At 38.5% G+C, this 16810-nt stretch overlaps 2 protein-coding genes across 6 annotated transcripts; both read right to left on the bottom strand.

Annotated features, from left to right (window-relative positions):
• Window positions 1-6250: 6250 nt before the first annotated feature.
• Window positions 6251-9267, bottom strand: LOC136235686 (disease resistance protein RPM1-like). The gene has a single exon (XM_066025574.1). The coding sequence runs from the start codon at window positions 9265-9267 to the stop codon at window positions 6445-6447; it is 2823 nt and encodes a 940-aa protein (XP_065881646.1). The 3' UTR covers window positions 6251-6444.
• A 684-nt stretch (window positions 9268-9951) lies between these two features.
• LOC136235687 (uncharacterized) lies at window positions 9952-13429 on the bottom strand. Of its 5 annotated transcripts, XR_010691890.1 has the most exons (6): window positions 13245-13429; window positions 12910-13019; window positions 11960-12038; window positions 11753-11872; window positions 11136-11215; window positions 9952-10279 (listed from the first exon to the last, which is right to left on the bottom strand). XR_010691890.1 is itself a non-coding variant. In XM_066025576.1 (5 exons), the coding sequence occupies exons 2-5, from the start codon at window positions 12978-12980 to the stop codon at window positions 11198-11200; spliced, it is 288 nt and encodes a 95-aa protein (XP_065881648.1). In that variant the 5' UTR covers window positions 12981-13019; window positions 13245-13429; the 3' UTR covers window positions 9952-11197. The 5 variants fall into 5 exon arrangements, 4 of the variants coding, with proteins under 4 accessions (XP_065881648.1, XP_065881651.1, XP_065881647.1 ...); XM_066025576.1 differs by having other exon boundaries at window positions 9952-11215; XM_066025579.1 differs by having other exon boundaries at window positions 9952-11215; window positions 11981-12038.
• Window positions 13430-16810: the final 3381 nt, after the last annotated feature.

The raw sequence follows: 16810 nt of genomic DNA, 5'->3' as shown, positions 1-16810 counted from the left end.
ACTTTATGTTGACCGGTCATTTTTACTTGTTGTACACCATAGTAGGAGGTCACCTATAAGGTGGTACACTTTAGTGTGACAAAATGAAGGTTGTACACCAAAGTGTGAAATTAGACAAAGGTTGTATACCATTGATGAAATTTACCCACCATTCATGGGTCCATGTTTCAAATGGGCTTTATTTGAATATGAGTCTTGGTTTAAATGGGTTTATTATTACAAGTATAATAGGTAGAGAGTCCATTAAATAAGAGAGGAAAATAAATCACAAAAAGAGAGCTTTCAATATAATTATTTAAACTAATGAATTTTTAGAGTTTCCTAATGTAAGTAAATAGAGTTGTTTTTGTTAACATTTCAAATCATTTCTCAAAACACCACGTCTTAAAACCTTAGTCCGTTCCAACGGCGGATTAAGCGAACATTATAATTAAAATCGTTTTCTTTGTGAATAATAGAGTTTTAGAATCATTTTCTTAAAGGATTTGTACAACATGATATTGACTTGTATGTTTAACCACGTTTTCTCATTAAAAGGTTCTTATCCTAACGTTTTCAAACACTCGAGTCGTTCCAACGGCGATTCGGGTAAAACTTCATCAAACGGGGTTTTAAAACGCACCTAAATCGTTCCAACGGTGATTAAGGTGCGAACCATGTAAATAAACTCGTTTTGGGGAAAATAAGTTAGTGTAGAATAAACACACAGCGTGACATGTAAATGAAGTTGTAAATAAATCACTTCTTTCTCCCCCTTCTCTGTGTATGTATAACATAAATGGGTGATTCTTTACTAGTATGGCTTTCCAATAATATATGCTCAAAACGGTTTCTGAAAAAAGAAAGAAAAGGGTTTCAAATGATTTTTAAACTTAAAGAAGTATACGATTAGTCCGTTATCGCCTAACATGCTGAGTAGGAGGCCGGTGGTTCATAACCGGGCGATGTCGGGGTGCCTAGTAGCCTTTCTCCGGAAAGGAGCTAGCCTTCTCGGCTCGTACCTAAGTTTCCCGAACCCACACCGGTCTCCCGCAAGGGATCGGTGTTCATTTTCCCATTCGTGGGTGGCGACTCTTCCATATCTCCGAGCTCCGGTCCTGCCAAGCAGCTTGATTCCACGATTGGTTGCTTTCGGCGCCAATCACCGCTTACGTCGCCATGAGGTTGTCCACCCCCCGGTCCGCCCGGGAGATTAGGCCGCGGCACCTCGTCTAACAGCAGTGCCTGGGTAGTGCCTGGGCGGTGCCTGGACAGTGCCTGGGCTGCTCGCCGAGCAGTGCCCGGGCTGCGCGCCGATGCTCAATTCGCCGAGCGACTGCTGGGGGTCCCCGAGACACGATTTTTGCCTGAAATTGATCATGTTTTAACCTGCACACGCACATAAACTCCAAACAACATTAGTCCAAGGGCTAAATTGACCCGCCAATCGCTTATTTGAGCAAACGCTTCGTTTGGTGCGACTTTTGACGGATCAATTAGCTTCAAAAGATAACGGAATTATAATATGCATGCCATTTTGGCCGTATTTGCCTAAATTGATCATAAAACGAGCCTAAACAACGAAAAGTAAATAAAACGTTTCCAATTTCTAACTAACTCACACAAAAGCATTTAAATGCGAGAATTGCTCGCTTATTAACTAAATAACGCTAAAACCCGTCCTAAAATCGTACCCAAAGATAGGGGTTTTTGACCCCTATCACCTAACAGTTCTGTTCCTTCCTTTTAGGGTTTTCCTTTTTAAGTGTACTTCCTTTTAATTTCAAGTGTATTATTTTTATATTAAAAAAAATAAAAAAAAAAGAAAAAAAAAGAAACAAAGGAGAAAAAGAGAGAAACAAAAACAGAAGATAGTAAAAGAAAAGAGAGAAAAGAATTTTCTTTAAAAAAAAGAAGAAAATATATATATATATTTTTCATCTAGTTTCATGGCGGAAGGAATTGAAAAGAAAATTGTGACGGAATTTACGTTAGGGTCCTCCAAAATTACGGATAGAAAATTAAGTGGGAGTCAAAACTATACTCAGTGGCAACGCACTATCCGTAGATTTGTCAACAGTGTTGATTTAGAAGACCATTTAACTGGTAATCCTCCGCCTAAAACAAATGCTGATGCTCGGAAGAAATGGTTAATGGAGGATTATAAACTGTTTAATCAAATTCAAAACAGTCTCGATCCCACTATTGATGATGTTGTGACTCACTGTGAGACTGTCAAGGAGTTATGGGAATATCTGGAGTTTCTGTATGCTAACAAAAAGGATATGTCTCATCTTCATATGTTACTGTTAAAGATTTATCGTGCAGAACAAAAAAATCGATCTCTTCTGCAATATTACACTGAAGTGAAACAGGCATACGAAGAAGAGAACAATATGTTTCCTATTGTGTCTGATGTGAAACAAATGCAAGCACAAAAGGAGCGCGTTGTTGTTCAGTGTTTTTTGGCAGGTTTAGGTCCTGAGTATGATGTGGCCCGTACACAGCTGTTGACTAGTGGGACACTCCCATCTTTCGCGGAAGTCTACTCTCGTTTACTTAATGTATGTAAGGATGGCGTAATGGCTTCTGGTACGTTGTCTTCTGACACAGTAGCCTTGGTAAGCAATGCTAATCCAGGTCGGCGAGGTGGAGACAATACTCTTCCTAGTGGCCACCGTAGCTCCCCTCGTATTTGTTATCATTGTGGGGGAGAAGGGCATGTCAAGAAGCATTGTTGGAAACTGCATGGTAAACCACCCCAACACTCGGGATAGCACCCTCTCCGAAGATCTCCAAATGTGGCAACTCAAGGTGGCATCCTTCCAACTCCGTCCTCTGTCACCATTTCTGCCGATGAGTATGCTCGGTTTCAGCAACTTTCTGCCACTTATGATGCAGAACAACCGTCAACTTCAACCTCCGCTTTGGCTGATACATGTAATCATGTGGCATGTCTCTCCACCTCCTCTCGTAGTTGGGTGATTGACTTTGGTGCTACAGACCATGTGAGTGGCAACACATGTATTCTTTCTTCTTTTCAACATCTGGCCAATTTTCCATCTGTTATGTTAGCCAATGGCTCAACTGCTTCTGTAATTGGACAAGGGATAGCTCACCCAACATCTAATATTCTTTTATCCTCTGTTTTATGTTTACCCAATTTTCCTCTTAACTTATTATCTGTCAGCCAACTTACTAAGACTCTTAACTGCTCTGTTGTTTTTTATCCTACCCATTGTCTTTTTCAGGATCTTGGGACGAAGAAAATTATTGGTAGAGGGAACCTGGTAAATGGATTGTACGTACTTGATTCAACTTATCGACAAGTGTCAAAATCCATTATCTGCACAAGCGCGTCTCTTTTGCGACTTCACTGTCAATTTGGCCATCCGTCCTTTCCAGTTTTACTAAAGTTATGTCCTAGTCTTCCGCGTGATTCTACTCTGGAATGTGAAGCTTGTCAATTTGCTAAGCATCACAGAGTTACGTATCCACCGCGAATCAATAAACGTGTCGAGTCTTCCTTTTATTTGGTGCACACTGATGTATGGGGTCCGTGTCCTGTTATGTCCAAACTTGGTTTTCGTTATTTTGTAACCTTTGTTGATGATTATTCTCGAGTTACTTGGCTTTATCCTATGAAATATCGTGCAGAATTATTTACTATCTTTTGTGCCTTTCATGCTGAGATTCGCACACAATTTAACAAACCTATTTGTATTTTGCGAAGTGACAATGCTAAAGAATATGTATCTTGCACTTTCCAATCGTATCTTTCCCAACATTGTATTATTCATTAGACTTCTTGCATTGTTACCCCTCAGCAAAACGATGTTGCCGAACGTAAGAATCGTCACTTATTAGAAGTCACTCGAGCCCTGTTGTTTCATATGCAGGTTCCTAAAACCTTTTGGACAGATGCGGTCTCCACTGCCTGTTTTCTCATCAACCGTATGCCCTCTTCAGTCCTTAACGGCCAGAGTCCATACTCCCTTCTGTTTCCCTCGTCTTCTTTATTTCCTCTTGCACCACGTGTTTTTGGATGTACTTGTTTTGTTCAAGACATGCGACCATAAGTCTCCAAACTTTGTGGGATATTCTCGGACTCAAAAAGGGTATCGTTGCTATTCTCCTTCTTTGGGTCGTTATTTGGTGTCCGCTGATGTTACCTTTTTTGAAAACACTCCTTTTTATGGTCTTGAATCAACTCTTTCTGTTGATCCGGCAAGTCCGTCTGACGATAATTATCTTGTTTATACTGTAAGTGAGCAGGTGGTTTCTGTTCCTTCTCGGCCAGTTGTCCATCACGTTTATTCTCGACATGTACGTCCTTCAAGTGATGCACCTTCTAGTGCTCCAGTTTCCAGTGTTCCCCCTCCAGTTTCGTCTCCAGATCCTTCCCCATCTTCAGATCCTAGCATTGACCTTCCTATCGCCCTGCGAAAAGGTACCCGCAAATGCACTTACCCGATCTCTTCATTTGTATGTTATGATGCATTATCACCTTCCTCGAAGTCTTTTATAGCTTATTTAGATTCAGTTGCTGTTCCTTCCTCCCTCTCTGAAGCACTGAATCATCCTGGTTGGATCCAAGCAATGAAAGAGGAAATGTATGCCCTTGAACAAAATCATACTTGGGATCTAATGTCTCTTCCATCTCACAAGCGTTCTATTGGTTGCAAATGGGTGTTCAATGTCAAGTTCAATCCAGATGGTTCTGTTGCTCGGTTGAAAGCTCGTTTGGTTGTAAAAGGTTATGCTCAGACTTATGGCATAGACTATTTAGAGACATTTTCCCCTGTTGCCAAACTCTCATCCGTTCGATTGTTCGTTTCTTTGGCTGCTACTTACAACTGGCCACTTTATCAACTTGATGTCAAGAATGCCTTTTTGAATGGTGATCTACGCGAGGAAGTTTACATGGAGCAACCTCCTAGTTTTGTTGCTCAGGGGGAGTCTGGGAAAGTTTGCAGGTTACGCAGGTCCTTGTATGGATTGAAGCAATCTCCTCGTGCGTGGTTTGGACGATTCAGTGCTGATGTCATTGAATTTGGTCTTCGTCGAAGTGCATATGATCATTCTGTGTTCTACTGATCATCTAGTTCTGGGTGCATTTTACTAGTAGTATATGTTGATGACATTGTAATTACTGGAAATAATGAAACTGGCATTATAAAACTGAAAGAATTCCTCGGTACTTGTTTTCAGACAAAGGACCTAGGACAATTGAAATATTTTTTGGGGATTGAAGTTTGCCGCAGCCGTAAAGGGATTTACCTCACTCAGAGAAAATACTGTCTAGATGTGTTAAGTGACGCTGGTTTGATTGAGGCAAAGACTTGTTATGCACCTATGATACCAAATGGGAAGTTGAAGACCGACGATGGAGATTTACTTCTGGATCCTGAAAGATATAGACGAATCGTTGGAAAATTGAACTATCTTACAATCACTCGTCCTGATATTTCCTTTGCGGTAAGTGTTGTAAGCCAGTTCATGTCATCTCCAAGAACTTCACACTGGGATGCTGTTAGTCATATTCTGAAATGCCTAAAGGGGACTCCGGGGCGTGGTATACTATATCAAAATCATGGTCATCACACTGTGGAAGGTTTTACAGATGCGGATTACGCAGGAGATCTTACAGATAGGCGTTCTACTACGTGTTATTGTGTATTTGTCGAAGGCAACCTAGTATCTTGGAAAAGTAAAAAGCAGACTGTTGTATCTAGATCCAGTGCAGAATCTGAGTACAAGGCTATGGCACAAACTACGTGTGAACTTGTCTGGCTACGCAACCTTCTTGGTGAGATTGGATTTGCTCAGATGAAACCCATGAAGTTATGGTGTGATAATGAAGCAGCTATCTATATCGCCAATAATCCTGTATTCAATGAAAGAACGAAGCACATAGAAGTTAACTGCCATTTTACTCGAGAAAAGCTAGAAGATGGCACAATCACAACTCCACACATCAGAACATGGGAACAATTGGCAGACGTGTTTACAAAAACATTACCAGGAAATCGGGTTAACTATATATGTACCAAGATGGGCATGATTAACATCTATGCTCCAGCTTGAGGGGGAGTGTAATTAATATAGTGCATGCCTATGGCTGCTTAGGGTGCTATTTGTCAATGTAATTAATACAAAGTGTGCTCAAGGCTGCTGTAGGGTAGAAATGTTTAGGCTACTTGTGGGGTAAGGATAGTTGACTGTCTGTAAGATAACTAGCTAGTTGTGTATATAAATATATGTCATGTGATACAGAAGAAATTGAGATATAAGATTACAGAAGTTTACAAGTAGAAATTGAACATTTTCCCAGACAGGTAAACTGATGTCATACAAATGCAACCTTGTAAATTGTTTACATAATCATATTAGAATGTTATGAACTCATTTCCCTGTCCTGCATAATATCTACATGTAACACAAACAACCATGATTTGATAGTTACTACTTCCAGATGTGCCTGGGACGATTGATAATGTTAAGGGCAGGGTGAGTAGAGTTCTTCCCTTCTTTGAAACTCTCCAATGAAATTATATCCCAATTACCATCATACCAACAGGTGAAGTATACTTCTGCTACTGCCTCCACCCTCTTATATTCTCCTCCACTCGGATGTAACGCCATCATCAAATCTAATGGCATATTGAAAAATTCCAACACTTTCAGCTCACTCAACTTTTCAATTCCTAATGGCACCGTCTTTAACGATCCACAGCTCTGCACAATCAGTTTTTCCAGACACGGCATTGATCCTTCTTCAATCACTATTGTATTCACTTTCTCTAGTTGGTTTAGACCCAAGAACTTGAGCTTTTGAAACCCCTTTGCTTCGAAGCACAACGATTCTCCATCGTAAACTTGCACCAACTCCAGATGAGCCAGATTCGGCAAATGCTGAAGCTGTACCAGTGGATCATGTGTTAATCCACTCCATTTTAGTACTACCTTGATTAAACTATCAAGTGATGGTATCCATTCTGGTAACTTCTCGAAACGTCCCATCAAGTAAAGCCGTTGAAGAAACCTCGGAGGAGAAGATAAGTTCTCTAGGTCGATGATCTCATTTTCGAGTGAAGTAACAGACAGTACTCGAAGGTTTCTCATTCTTTCAATGGAGGAGCACAACGCCTTCCCATCTTCTGTTCTTAACTTTACAATGCCTAATCTCCTCAACCGATTTAACTTTCCCAACTCTACTATGAGATTGTTTCCCTGATTTGCTTCCACAAAGCATAGCTTTTGTACAAGCTGCAGACTTCCTATTTGAGCAGCTACCTTGAAACCATATTTGGTTTGAATCTGATTATCCGATTCAATTTCATAACGATAGACTAGCAAGTGACAAAGCTTGGTGAGCTTCACAATCACAGAAGGCAATTCAGTGACATATGTATGCTTCAAATCCAAGGTTTCCAGGTTCTTTAGCTTCCCAATAGAGCTTGGAATGGAACTTACTTTGGTGTTCCTCAGGCTAAGATATTTTAGAAGGTAGAGGCTGACAACTTCATTTGGGAATTTTGTCAAAGGTGTGCCTTCCAGATCTAAGACATTAAGCAGCCTTAAACGTCGAGAAGACAAATTCAGTGAGGATTCAGGTAAAGAATCTAAATCCCCAAACAAGAGGAGTGAGTGGACTCGAGAGGCAGAAATTCTTTGTTGTATGTTTGGCATCACATTATCATGTACTGATAAGCGGCGGAATTTATCAGGCCATTTAGTTTTCTGCTCACTAGCTATTGCAGCAAATCCTTGATCTTCTGACATCAAGATTATCATTTGCAGAAGAATGTCATGGACACGGTATGTTTTGACACGTCCGTCACTTCTTTCCTCCACCACTTGGACCAAGCTTCGTTTTGTGAGTTCATCCAGGTAGCCTTCTGCAACTTCCTCCAATGTCATTCCTTCCTTTGCTTCGACGAATCCTTCTGCTATCCATAATCGAACAAGTCTCATATGCTGAATCGGACTTCCCACAGGAAAGATGCTGAAGTATAGCAGACAATATTTAAGATAGTAAGGCAAATCATTGTAACTCAGAGACAGTATACTCTTCAATCTGTCATCATTTTCTAAAGCAACACCAAGAGTCCGATGAACTAATTCCCATTCATCAATTCTATTCCTGTCCTTTGTTGCAAGAACACCACCAATTGCAACAATTGCAAGCGGATTTCCCTGACATCTGGCCAGGATTGTTTCCAAAACATCCTTCAAATGTGAAGGGCAAGGGTTATTCTGAAATATTTTCCTGCAAAACAAAATCCAAGACTCTTGTTCAGATAACGGATTCATATTGTAGACTTTATCTGGGGATGAGGCAAAGGTAACATCACGATGCCGTGTTGTGATCAAGATTCGGCTTCCAAACTTGTTGTTTGGCATCAGACTCTCAAAATCATCCCAGGCTCTGGCATCAGATACATTATCCAACACTATGAGATACCGCCGCTCCCGAAGGAATTCATGAACTACTGTCATGAGTCTAACATGATTGTCCATGCTGTCCGCTCCTTGAGGATCCGATATCCGGAGAACATGGAAGAGTTGCAGAAATATATCTTTCAAGAGGTCTTCTGTTGTGAAAGAGTGAGAAAGAGTGATCCAAGCACGGAATTCGAAACGTTTCTTCACTTCTTTATTGTGGTATACTTTATTGACTAAGGTAGTCTTCCCCAGGCCACCCATTCCCACCACTGAAATAACATCACGTTCAGGTCTGTCTTCAAAGAGCCATTCAATAAGCTTCTTCTTGGGTTGTTCAATCCCCACTGGATTTGCTTCTTCAAATTTAGGGGCCTTTCTTCCTCCTGATGGTGGTCTTTCACGTCTGGAACCTGCACCTTGTTCCATGATATTGTTTCTTATCAGATATCTTCGATGTGTCTCTGATATAGTTACCACTCTGGTCTTGATTCGCTGCATTTTCTGAGCAATTTGATGCCGAGCTTTCAAAGTCCTAATGAAGTGAGAGATGTTGTGAAGGGATGCACGGAATCCATTCCCATTATCATAATTCAGATGCAACTTGAAATCATCAAGTGCATCTTCCAGGTCATAAACAAGATATCTAACATTGTTTGCAAACACTTTTAGCTGCGGATCACTGTCCTCCATTGCCTCTGCAACTCTTAAGAAGGCCATCATGAACTCAAGTTCATCATTGATGTATTCAGCATCATCTCGAACTTCTGACAATAGGGTCCCTTCATTTTGGAGAAATTCTGTGAGCTTAGTAATCAGAAAGATCACTGAACCTTCAGTCATTCCGTCTTGGATACAACCAGATAGAAGAATAGAGGAATGAAATCAATAATAAATGTAGTTTGCACAATTGTGTGTAATGTGCAATCAAAGCAGGAAAAAGAAAACTGGTTTATGTTTGTGTTTCCACTCGTTTTGAGCATTTGGGTTCCTTTATAGTCTGTATTATTACCATAGGTCAACTACCCAAGTTAACAAGAAACGTAGAAATTACCTGCCAAGTTCCTCTTATATATTTGACCAACATATTCTTTGCCTAATAGCTTACGCTATTCCACATGATCATTTGAACCTAGATGTTATTTATCATCAAATGAAGCTTCTATGAAACTTCTATGATCCAAATGTTTGCTTATTGCACAAACTTTCTATTTTATTGAGAGATGGGTTAGAAGGCATCTACTGTAGATTCAGGAATAGTCTGATATGCTGCTAACTTGGAATTGTTCCAAGAAATTTAAACAAATGTTTTGCAATAACCAATAAAAGTTGAGTTTAAAATTCAAAAGTCCTTTTTGCAGAACAATATAATAATAGTTGTGGAAGAAAACATTATATAATATAGGGTAAACAATTTATTAATCCCTATATTTTTACATATAACACTAGTCAATCCCTCTGTTTTTAGAAATAATTATATAGTCCCTAAGTTTTTGTTTCGGTCAATTCACTACAAATAAAAAAATAAAAAAAAATTACTATCTAGGACAACAAAAATCATCCCCAAAACATAAAAAATTGTCCTATACTTTCGAGGACAATTTTTTCATCCAATTTTTTCGTTCCTGAAAGCTCTGTGCCCAATTCTATATAGGCCGATAAACATGTTGCCCCCATTTAGAGGGACGACGTTCGCATAGTTATTAAAGGCGAGCGCACCAAATGCAGGCGTTAGCACCATGACAACCCCATGGCGTGGCGCAACCGTGTGGTGTGTGCCCGGTGCACGATTTTGCGATAAGGCGCGCCTTGGTGACATAGGAGCAATTTTATGGTTTTATTGACTGTCAGATATCTGGAACAAGTGTTTTGAAGGGTCCCAAATGAGAAAAAAAAAAACAAATATAATAAAAAAGGAAGAGAGATTATAAGTTTGAATTAATTCGAAGAGGAAGAGACCATTAGAACAGAAAGCCACAGAGTCTTATTATTAGAGGAAGAAGTTTACTAAAACAAAACAAAAAAAAACGAATTCAAACAGAAACAAAGCTGTAGTTGAATATTAAATCCCATGTAAAATTCGAATTCAATAAGAGTGATGAATTTGGCGAGTTTTGATCTGTAGTAGAATTAGGATTTAATATTCAACTACAACTTTCTAACATGGGGTTTATTTTGCATTTTAAAATTTATTTATGCTTAAGAATATTGTCATGATTTAGTATTCATTTCATTTTTATGTTAGTTTTATATTTTTATAGTTTTTGTTTTTGTGAGTGCGTCTTCTCTCGCTATGGCGCGCGCCATCGCCGTGCGCCAAGGCTTCAGGACCTCTAGCACCTTGGTGCACCATGCACCTTTAATAACTATGGACGTTCATCTCTATGCATAGGAGACGATTTTTTGTTCCTATATTGAGGGACAAGTTTTTGTCCTCTAATACAGGAACAAATGCCGTTCTCATAAAAATAAGAGAAAATTTTTATCCCTATGCAAAAGAGATGACATTGTCCTTGAAAATTATGTCATAAAACTAAGAAAAAAAAAATATAAATTTTTGGATTGAAGGAAGCTACTGCAAAATATAATATGCAAAAAATTCTTTTAAAAGCAAGGTTCAAAAGAAACCATGTCACTGGGTATTAAGATGTAGCAAAGAAACAAAGAGCTGCGATGAAGAAATACAAAGCACCTCAAAAGCAGCAACACACCTGATGTAATGAGACAAATGTTGAAAAACATCTTGATGCATGCTGCTGCGTTTCTTCATACCTCAATTAATGACTGTATGCTGCAAAACAACGGCTTAAAGTCCAAATTAGCCCCTAACCTATACTTAAGAATCAATTAGGTCCCATAATCATATAGATCCAAAGCAACATGCATAGACAACATAGAAAAAATTGTAAAATGAAGCTTTCAAGATCATGCCAACCCAAGCTAACTTTCACACACATGTTACCAAGTCAAAATGGTGTATATCATGACAGGTTCGGTTCCTCAGGCCACAACAAGCAGAGCACACTGTCAGCAAAACAAGGCATGTCATGCCATCCACTCCAAAAACGTTATTTCATTTAGGTTCTTTGCTAATAAAAGCTGAGGTAAGACTAAAAATTAGGTTGCATTGCAACTCATAAGCCTCAATTTCATAATGAAAATAATTTAGATCAGATAATAGAAGCAGAAATCTTGGTTTCATCATGCATAACATTCTGCTCGAGGGTTGCCCCATATTTCACTCCACTCTCCATGATAATAAAGAGCTTCAAGCATATAAATATCATGTTTCCTCAAAAAGTAAATAAGAAGGGCATAAAAGCAATACCTTAGTATGATATACACCACTATTATCTGTGTAAGAAAAGTCAAGCCTTGAAAGACCAACATCCTCTTTGTATACATGGAAATCTGTGGCAGATTTAATCACTCCAGATGAAAAAAGATCCTACACAAATAAAGCCACACCGATACATCAACAACTAGCACAAATATATATACATGTGTGAAAAGAAGACTATCAACAAAACATTACAAAGCTGAGCTGAGATTTGACCAGATGGGTACTTCTCAGGCAATGCAAAGTTGTCAATTGCCCATGGATGAGAACCAGCCTGTAGATGAAGAATCATAAACCATGCGAATGGTTGTGCTTGCCAGACTATAAATATACGTTTTCAAAAAAATGCAAGATAGAGTAAGTATTACATATTTTTGGAAACATTAGTAGGATAGATGCAGAACAGGCCAAACCTGCTTGATTCATGGTCAAAAAGTGAAAGCAAGAGAATAGAGTCAATATAAGGTGCCGCAATGGTAATTGCGTAGCAGGTTTTATGCACAATATTGGTCAAGGAGATAGTTTCGTGTCGGAATTATGGGGCATTTTGGATGGAATTAAACTAGCTATCAAGCTGGATTTCTGGTTCATTATTCTCAAATCAGACTGTTATGAGGTTATCCAATTTCTAAACGAAGGGCAAGACCAGTTCAAGCTTCATCCCAAAGGAGCCCTGCCTTTCAGTAATCGGGATTACACTCAGAGAGTGGAGATTAAGTTTCACCATATCTACAGAGAAGCCAAGTGCGCAGATTGGCTGGCGAAAGTGGCGATGTCTTCCTCTTGGGGCATTTCGATTCTGTTGGAGCCTCCAATTGGCCTAAATAATGTCTTGTTTGATGATTATATGGGAGCCTGCAAAAGTAGGCTGGTTTTAGAGAATCCTAGTTAGATGCTTCTTTTTGTCCTGTTTCGTTATTGCTGGTTTTTAGCTTCCTCTCTATCAAAAACTGAGGTACTACATATATAATTATATTCATTGAAACATGACCAATATAAACTCTTTCAAACTGAATTTCTAAATAAAAATCCATTAAGCAGAATAGATTCTCCAGCATATAAACAAAAGCAAAACGGACATTACTCTAAAATTGAAAATTGTAAGGCTTAATTTTTTTTAGCAAAACCACGAATCTTAAAAATACCTGCAAAGCAAGGTCCAGGGAATCAGAACATGATGAGGACCCAATTGAGTCAAGGCACGAACATGCTTCATTGCCTCCACCTCGGAAAAGCCCTCTTGCCGGCCTGACAGCTGTGAGAGGCAAAGGCAAACTCTGAAATTTAAAATTGTGAACCCATGAGGAGTATATGATAACCCCAAACAGTATCAACCAAACAAATTCTGAGCGTCTCTACCTAAATCTAAAACAAGTTTAACTCAAAATCGTAAATTTAAGAAGTAAATTAAGATTTGAAGCTATAATAATCATGCCAAAGTCTTCAATTTCATCTAAGAATTGAAAAAAAACAAAAATACCTCAAGAATTGCACCAATCCACTGTTCCCCAGAACTCTTTTCGCCATATTCTTATCAATTAGAATTCTGCAGAGTAGCTAATGATACCGGTTGCCGGAGAACGTAGGTCATAAGCTAACAGAAGTCGAGGCAATGCCCATGGAAATCGATCCTTAAAATTCACAACTATAAGCATACAAAGTTGGTATAAGTGAGTTTTGATAAAGCAAAAAAAAAAAAAGCAGCTTCTTGGGGTTCATGCGCCATTGGATACTGCCAAATATCTTCCGGGTTAAAATGCAAAAATAATATAAACTTATTCAAAAAAAAAAAAGCTCGATTGATTGTTGTTTTTTTTTTTTTTTTTTTTTGATAATAATGCATATATATTTCATTAGATAAGCAAATACGAGTACAACATGACAATAGTAAGGATTAAAACCTTACCCATATATAGGTCAAAGCCTAATATATGATCCACAAAGGAAATAGAAAGACTACAAAGAGCAGAAAATACCACAAAGGGAATATAAAGACTACAAAGAGCAAAAAATACCATAAAAGGTACATCTAAAATAAAAGGACAACAAATTTCATACTTCTCTCGAATCCAAATCCACCTGAAAGCAGCTTCAAACCAATCACCATCATCTAATTTCTTCCGACTATTCGGATCTGAGTCCTTTATATTGGTGCAACCCCGTAGATCTACAGATCTACGTATAAGATAAGACGCTTCAGCTTTTGCTAAACCCGGAAAAAGTGTCAATGAAAGAGATATAGCTCACAGATGCAAAACAAACGCAAAAAATCCAAAGAAAAGTATGAACTTCAACTGAAAAAAAGAAACAAAATACCAATAAAAGCTAAAAAAGTAGGAATAAAGCCATAGATGGGAGGAAAAAGAAGGAAGATAATCTTCCTTCTTCCTCCTCCAGATCTAGTTCTTTTTGTTACTGATTAAGGTTTAAATCGGAAAATGAGGCCGGATTTGGTTTGAAAAATGGAAGAAAAAGGAAAGATGAAGGAGGTGGAAGAGGGGAGGGGCGGCGAGGGTTTCAAAGAGGAGCAATATTCAAGTTATTATTGAACTATGGAAATGTAGCTCGATTGTTGTTAACTTTCAAAGTATTTTGATATTTCTTGAACTTGCATAAAATGTTCAGTGAGTCCCTATTAACTTGTATAAAATGTAATCAATTAATCACTTTATTGTAAAAAATAAGTTAAATATGAAAGATGTATTCCACGTGTCTTAGAATGTTATTACATAATTAAAAAATAGAGTAAAAATGAAGGTATTACTTGTTCAATTATAAACCTTGTATTCTCTGTTATTACAACCACAATACTCCGATCTTAATTGTTTTACTTTTTTTAAGACACGTGCAATATATTTTCCACATTTGACTTATTTTTTGCAATCAAGTGATCAATTGATTACATTTTACGCAAGTTTAGGGAGCTAACTGAATATTTTATATAAGTTCATGGGGCTATTGGGATACTTTAAAAGTTCAATGAGTCAATCAAATTCTTTAGACAAGTTCGGAAGACAAATGATGTATTAAACCAATAATTTATTGGTTGGCTTATCCATCATCAATCTTATCATCTAGTTGTGTCATTTTATGAGTAACAAATTATAATATATGTTGCGATGTGAAAGAAAATATATTGTTTTTGTACAAATTGGAAAAAAATCAAAAAAATTCACAGATTAATAATCTCCAATTCTATTATTAAATTATAAAAACCATGAAATTCTTTTTTTAGAACGAATTGATATGCAATTGGTGCAAAATAAGGAACAAAAATATTTATATTTTATAATAGTATCTAAAATTGACGTCTAAAATTGACCAAAATTATCAACGTTAGGGGTAAAATTGCTCTTGGCTACCAACGTTAGGGGCAAGATTGCATCATTTTATACGTTAGAGATAAAATTAATCCTGACACAAAATGTTAGGGGTATTTTTGCTCCTTAACCCAAATTTTTAGGTTCCTAAAGGAGAGATCAATGAAACGATTTACTAGTTGGTCTTGTAGATTTCTATCTAATGCATGAAAGGAAGTTCTCCTTAAATATGTGGCTTAACCTTTGCCTGCTTTTATATTAGTACGTGTTTACTTCCAAAATCTATATGTGATGAGCTCCCGAAGATGGTGAATTCGTTTTGGTGAGATAAGAAGAAGAATGGTAATCGAAGAATTCATTGGTGTAGCTGTGAGAAGTTAAGTGTAAGAAATGAGCGTGGAGAGTTGGGCTTTAGAAATTTGTATGATTTAAACCTTGCTTTATTGGGTAAACAATGGTGGAAACTCTTGGAGAACTCTGATACGTTTGTTCAAAGCAAAATATTAGCCATATGGATATTTTCTTTCCTCTAAACTGGATAATAATTCTAGTTTTGTTTGGAGGAGCGTGTGGAGTTCGATTCAGGCATTAAAAGAAGGTGTGAGATGGAGAATTGAGAGAGGGGATTCAATTTCGGTATGGAAGGATCTGTTTATACAATCAGACATTAATTATTATGCTACATCGGTATGCACGGATAAGAACCAGTCGGTGCTGGTTGCTGATTTATTTATTCCGGGTTCAAGGCTATGGGATCTGGGTAAGTTGGAAGCATGGTTCTCTCAGGGAGAAAGGGATTCAATCAGTCGAATGTTGGTCCCGTGGTTTAAGAGGAATGATTCGATACTTTGGAATTTTACGCCTAATGGGGTTTATTCCGTTAAATCAGGATATCGGCGGTTGGAGGTGGCACACAATGGGAGAGGTTTGCACTAGGGATAGGCGAAGATTTGGCTACTGAATGTCCCTGCAAAAGTTCGTATGTTTTTTGGCGTTTATGGGCTAAGATTCTTCCGCTCCGGGTTTGGTTATCGCAGAGGCATATCAATACGACTTTGGCTTGTGTGGTCTACGGGTCAGATGCGGAGCATGGATGGCATCTTTTTACCGAGTGTGCCTTTGTCGTTACATGCTGGCAATCAGCCGATTTGCAAGCACCGTGTTCTGAGTGGGATTGGATTGAAGATTGGGTTTTACACATCCTGGAGACCGAGACGTTAGAGCTACCTAGTAAGCGAGCAATCGTGTTGTGGGCAATATGGACATACCAAAATAAGAAGTTATGGTCAAAACCGACTACAAATGCGGCGGAAACAGTTCGACATGCAGTACAGATGACATGTGTTCCGCAACAGTCGGTTGAGATGAGAACTGTCAAAAGGGGCTGGTTGCCTCCGGTTACGGGGACTTTTAAGTGTAACATCGATGTAGAAATGCTCACTGATACAAGGGAGATAGGCGCGGGAGCAGTTGTTCGGGACAGTTCAGTTACTTTTGTTTCGTGCTTTAGTAACAGCCAGTAGGGATCTCCATCAGTGGCTTTGGCTGAGGCAATAGCCTTGTGGACAACGATGAAATGGTGTTCCATTGGTGGTAGTCGATCGACCACCCATCAGCTACTCTATTAAAAAAACCAGTTTTCTTGAAATATGGGTCGGGTTACAATTCGTGATCTCGTACAACGCAATGTGAGGTCCACCTGTAATATACTAAGCACAGGCACCTT

This window comes from Euphorbia lathyris, chromosome 7, assembly GCF_963576675.1.
Source record: "Euphorbia lathyris chromosome 7, ddEupLath1.1, whole genome shotgun sequence".
Taxonomy (NCBI): Eukaryota; Viridiplantae; Streptophyta; class Magnoliopsida; order Malpighiales; family Euphorbiaceae; genus Euphorbia; species Euphorbia lathyris.
The sequence above is the reverse complement of the archived record's forward strand: the minus strand, read 5'-3'. Positions and strand labels throughout refer to the sequence as shown.

What these genes read in the sequence shown, in the direction of transcription:
- LOC136235686 (XM_066025574.1), bottom strand. Translation starts at nt 9,267, where the DNA reads ATGACTGAAGGTTCAGTGATCTTTCTGATTACTAAGCTCACAGAATTT.
- LOC136235687 (XM_066025575.1), bottom strand. Translation starts at nt 12,980, where the DNA reads ATGAAGCATGTTCGTGCCTTGACTCAATTGGGTCCTCATCATGTTCTG. An exon ending in CCCTGGACCTTGCTTTGCAG is followed by an intron (nt 12,039 to 12,909) that starts GTATTTTTAAGA and finishes CTTCATCTACAG; the next exon opens with GCTGGTTCTCATCCATGGGC. An exon ending in TCAAATCTCAGCTCAGCTTT is followed by an intron (nt 11,873 to 11,959) that starts GTAATGTTTTGT and finishes TTATTTGTGTAG; the next exon opens with GATCTTTTTTCATCTGGAGT.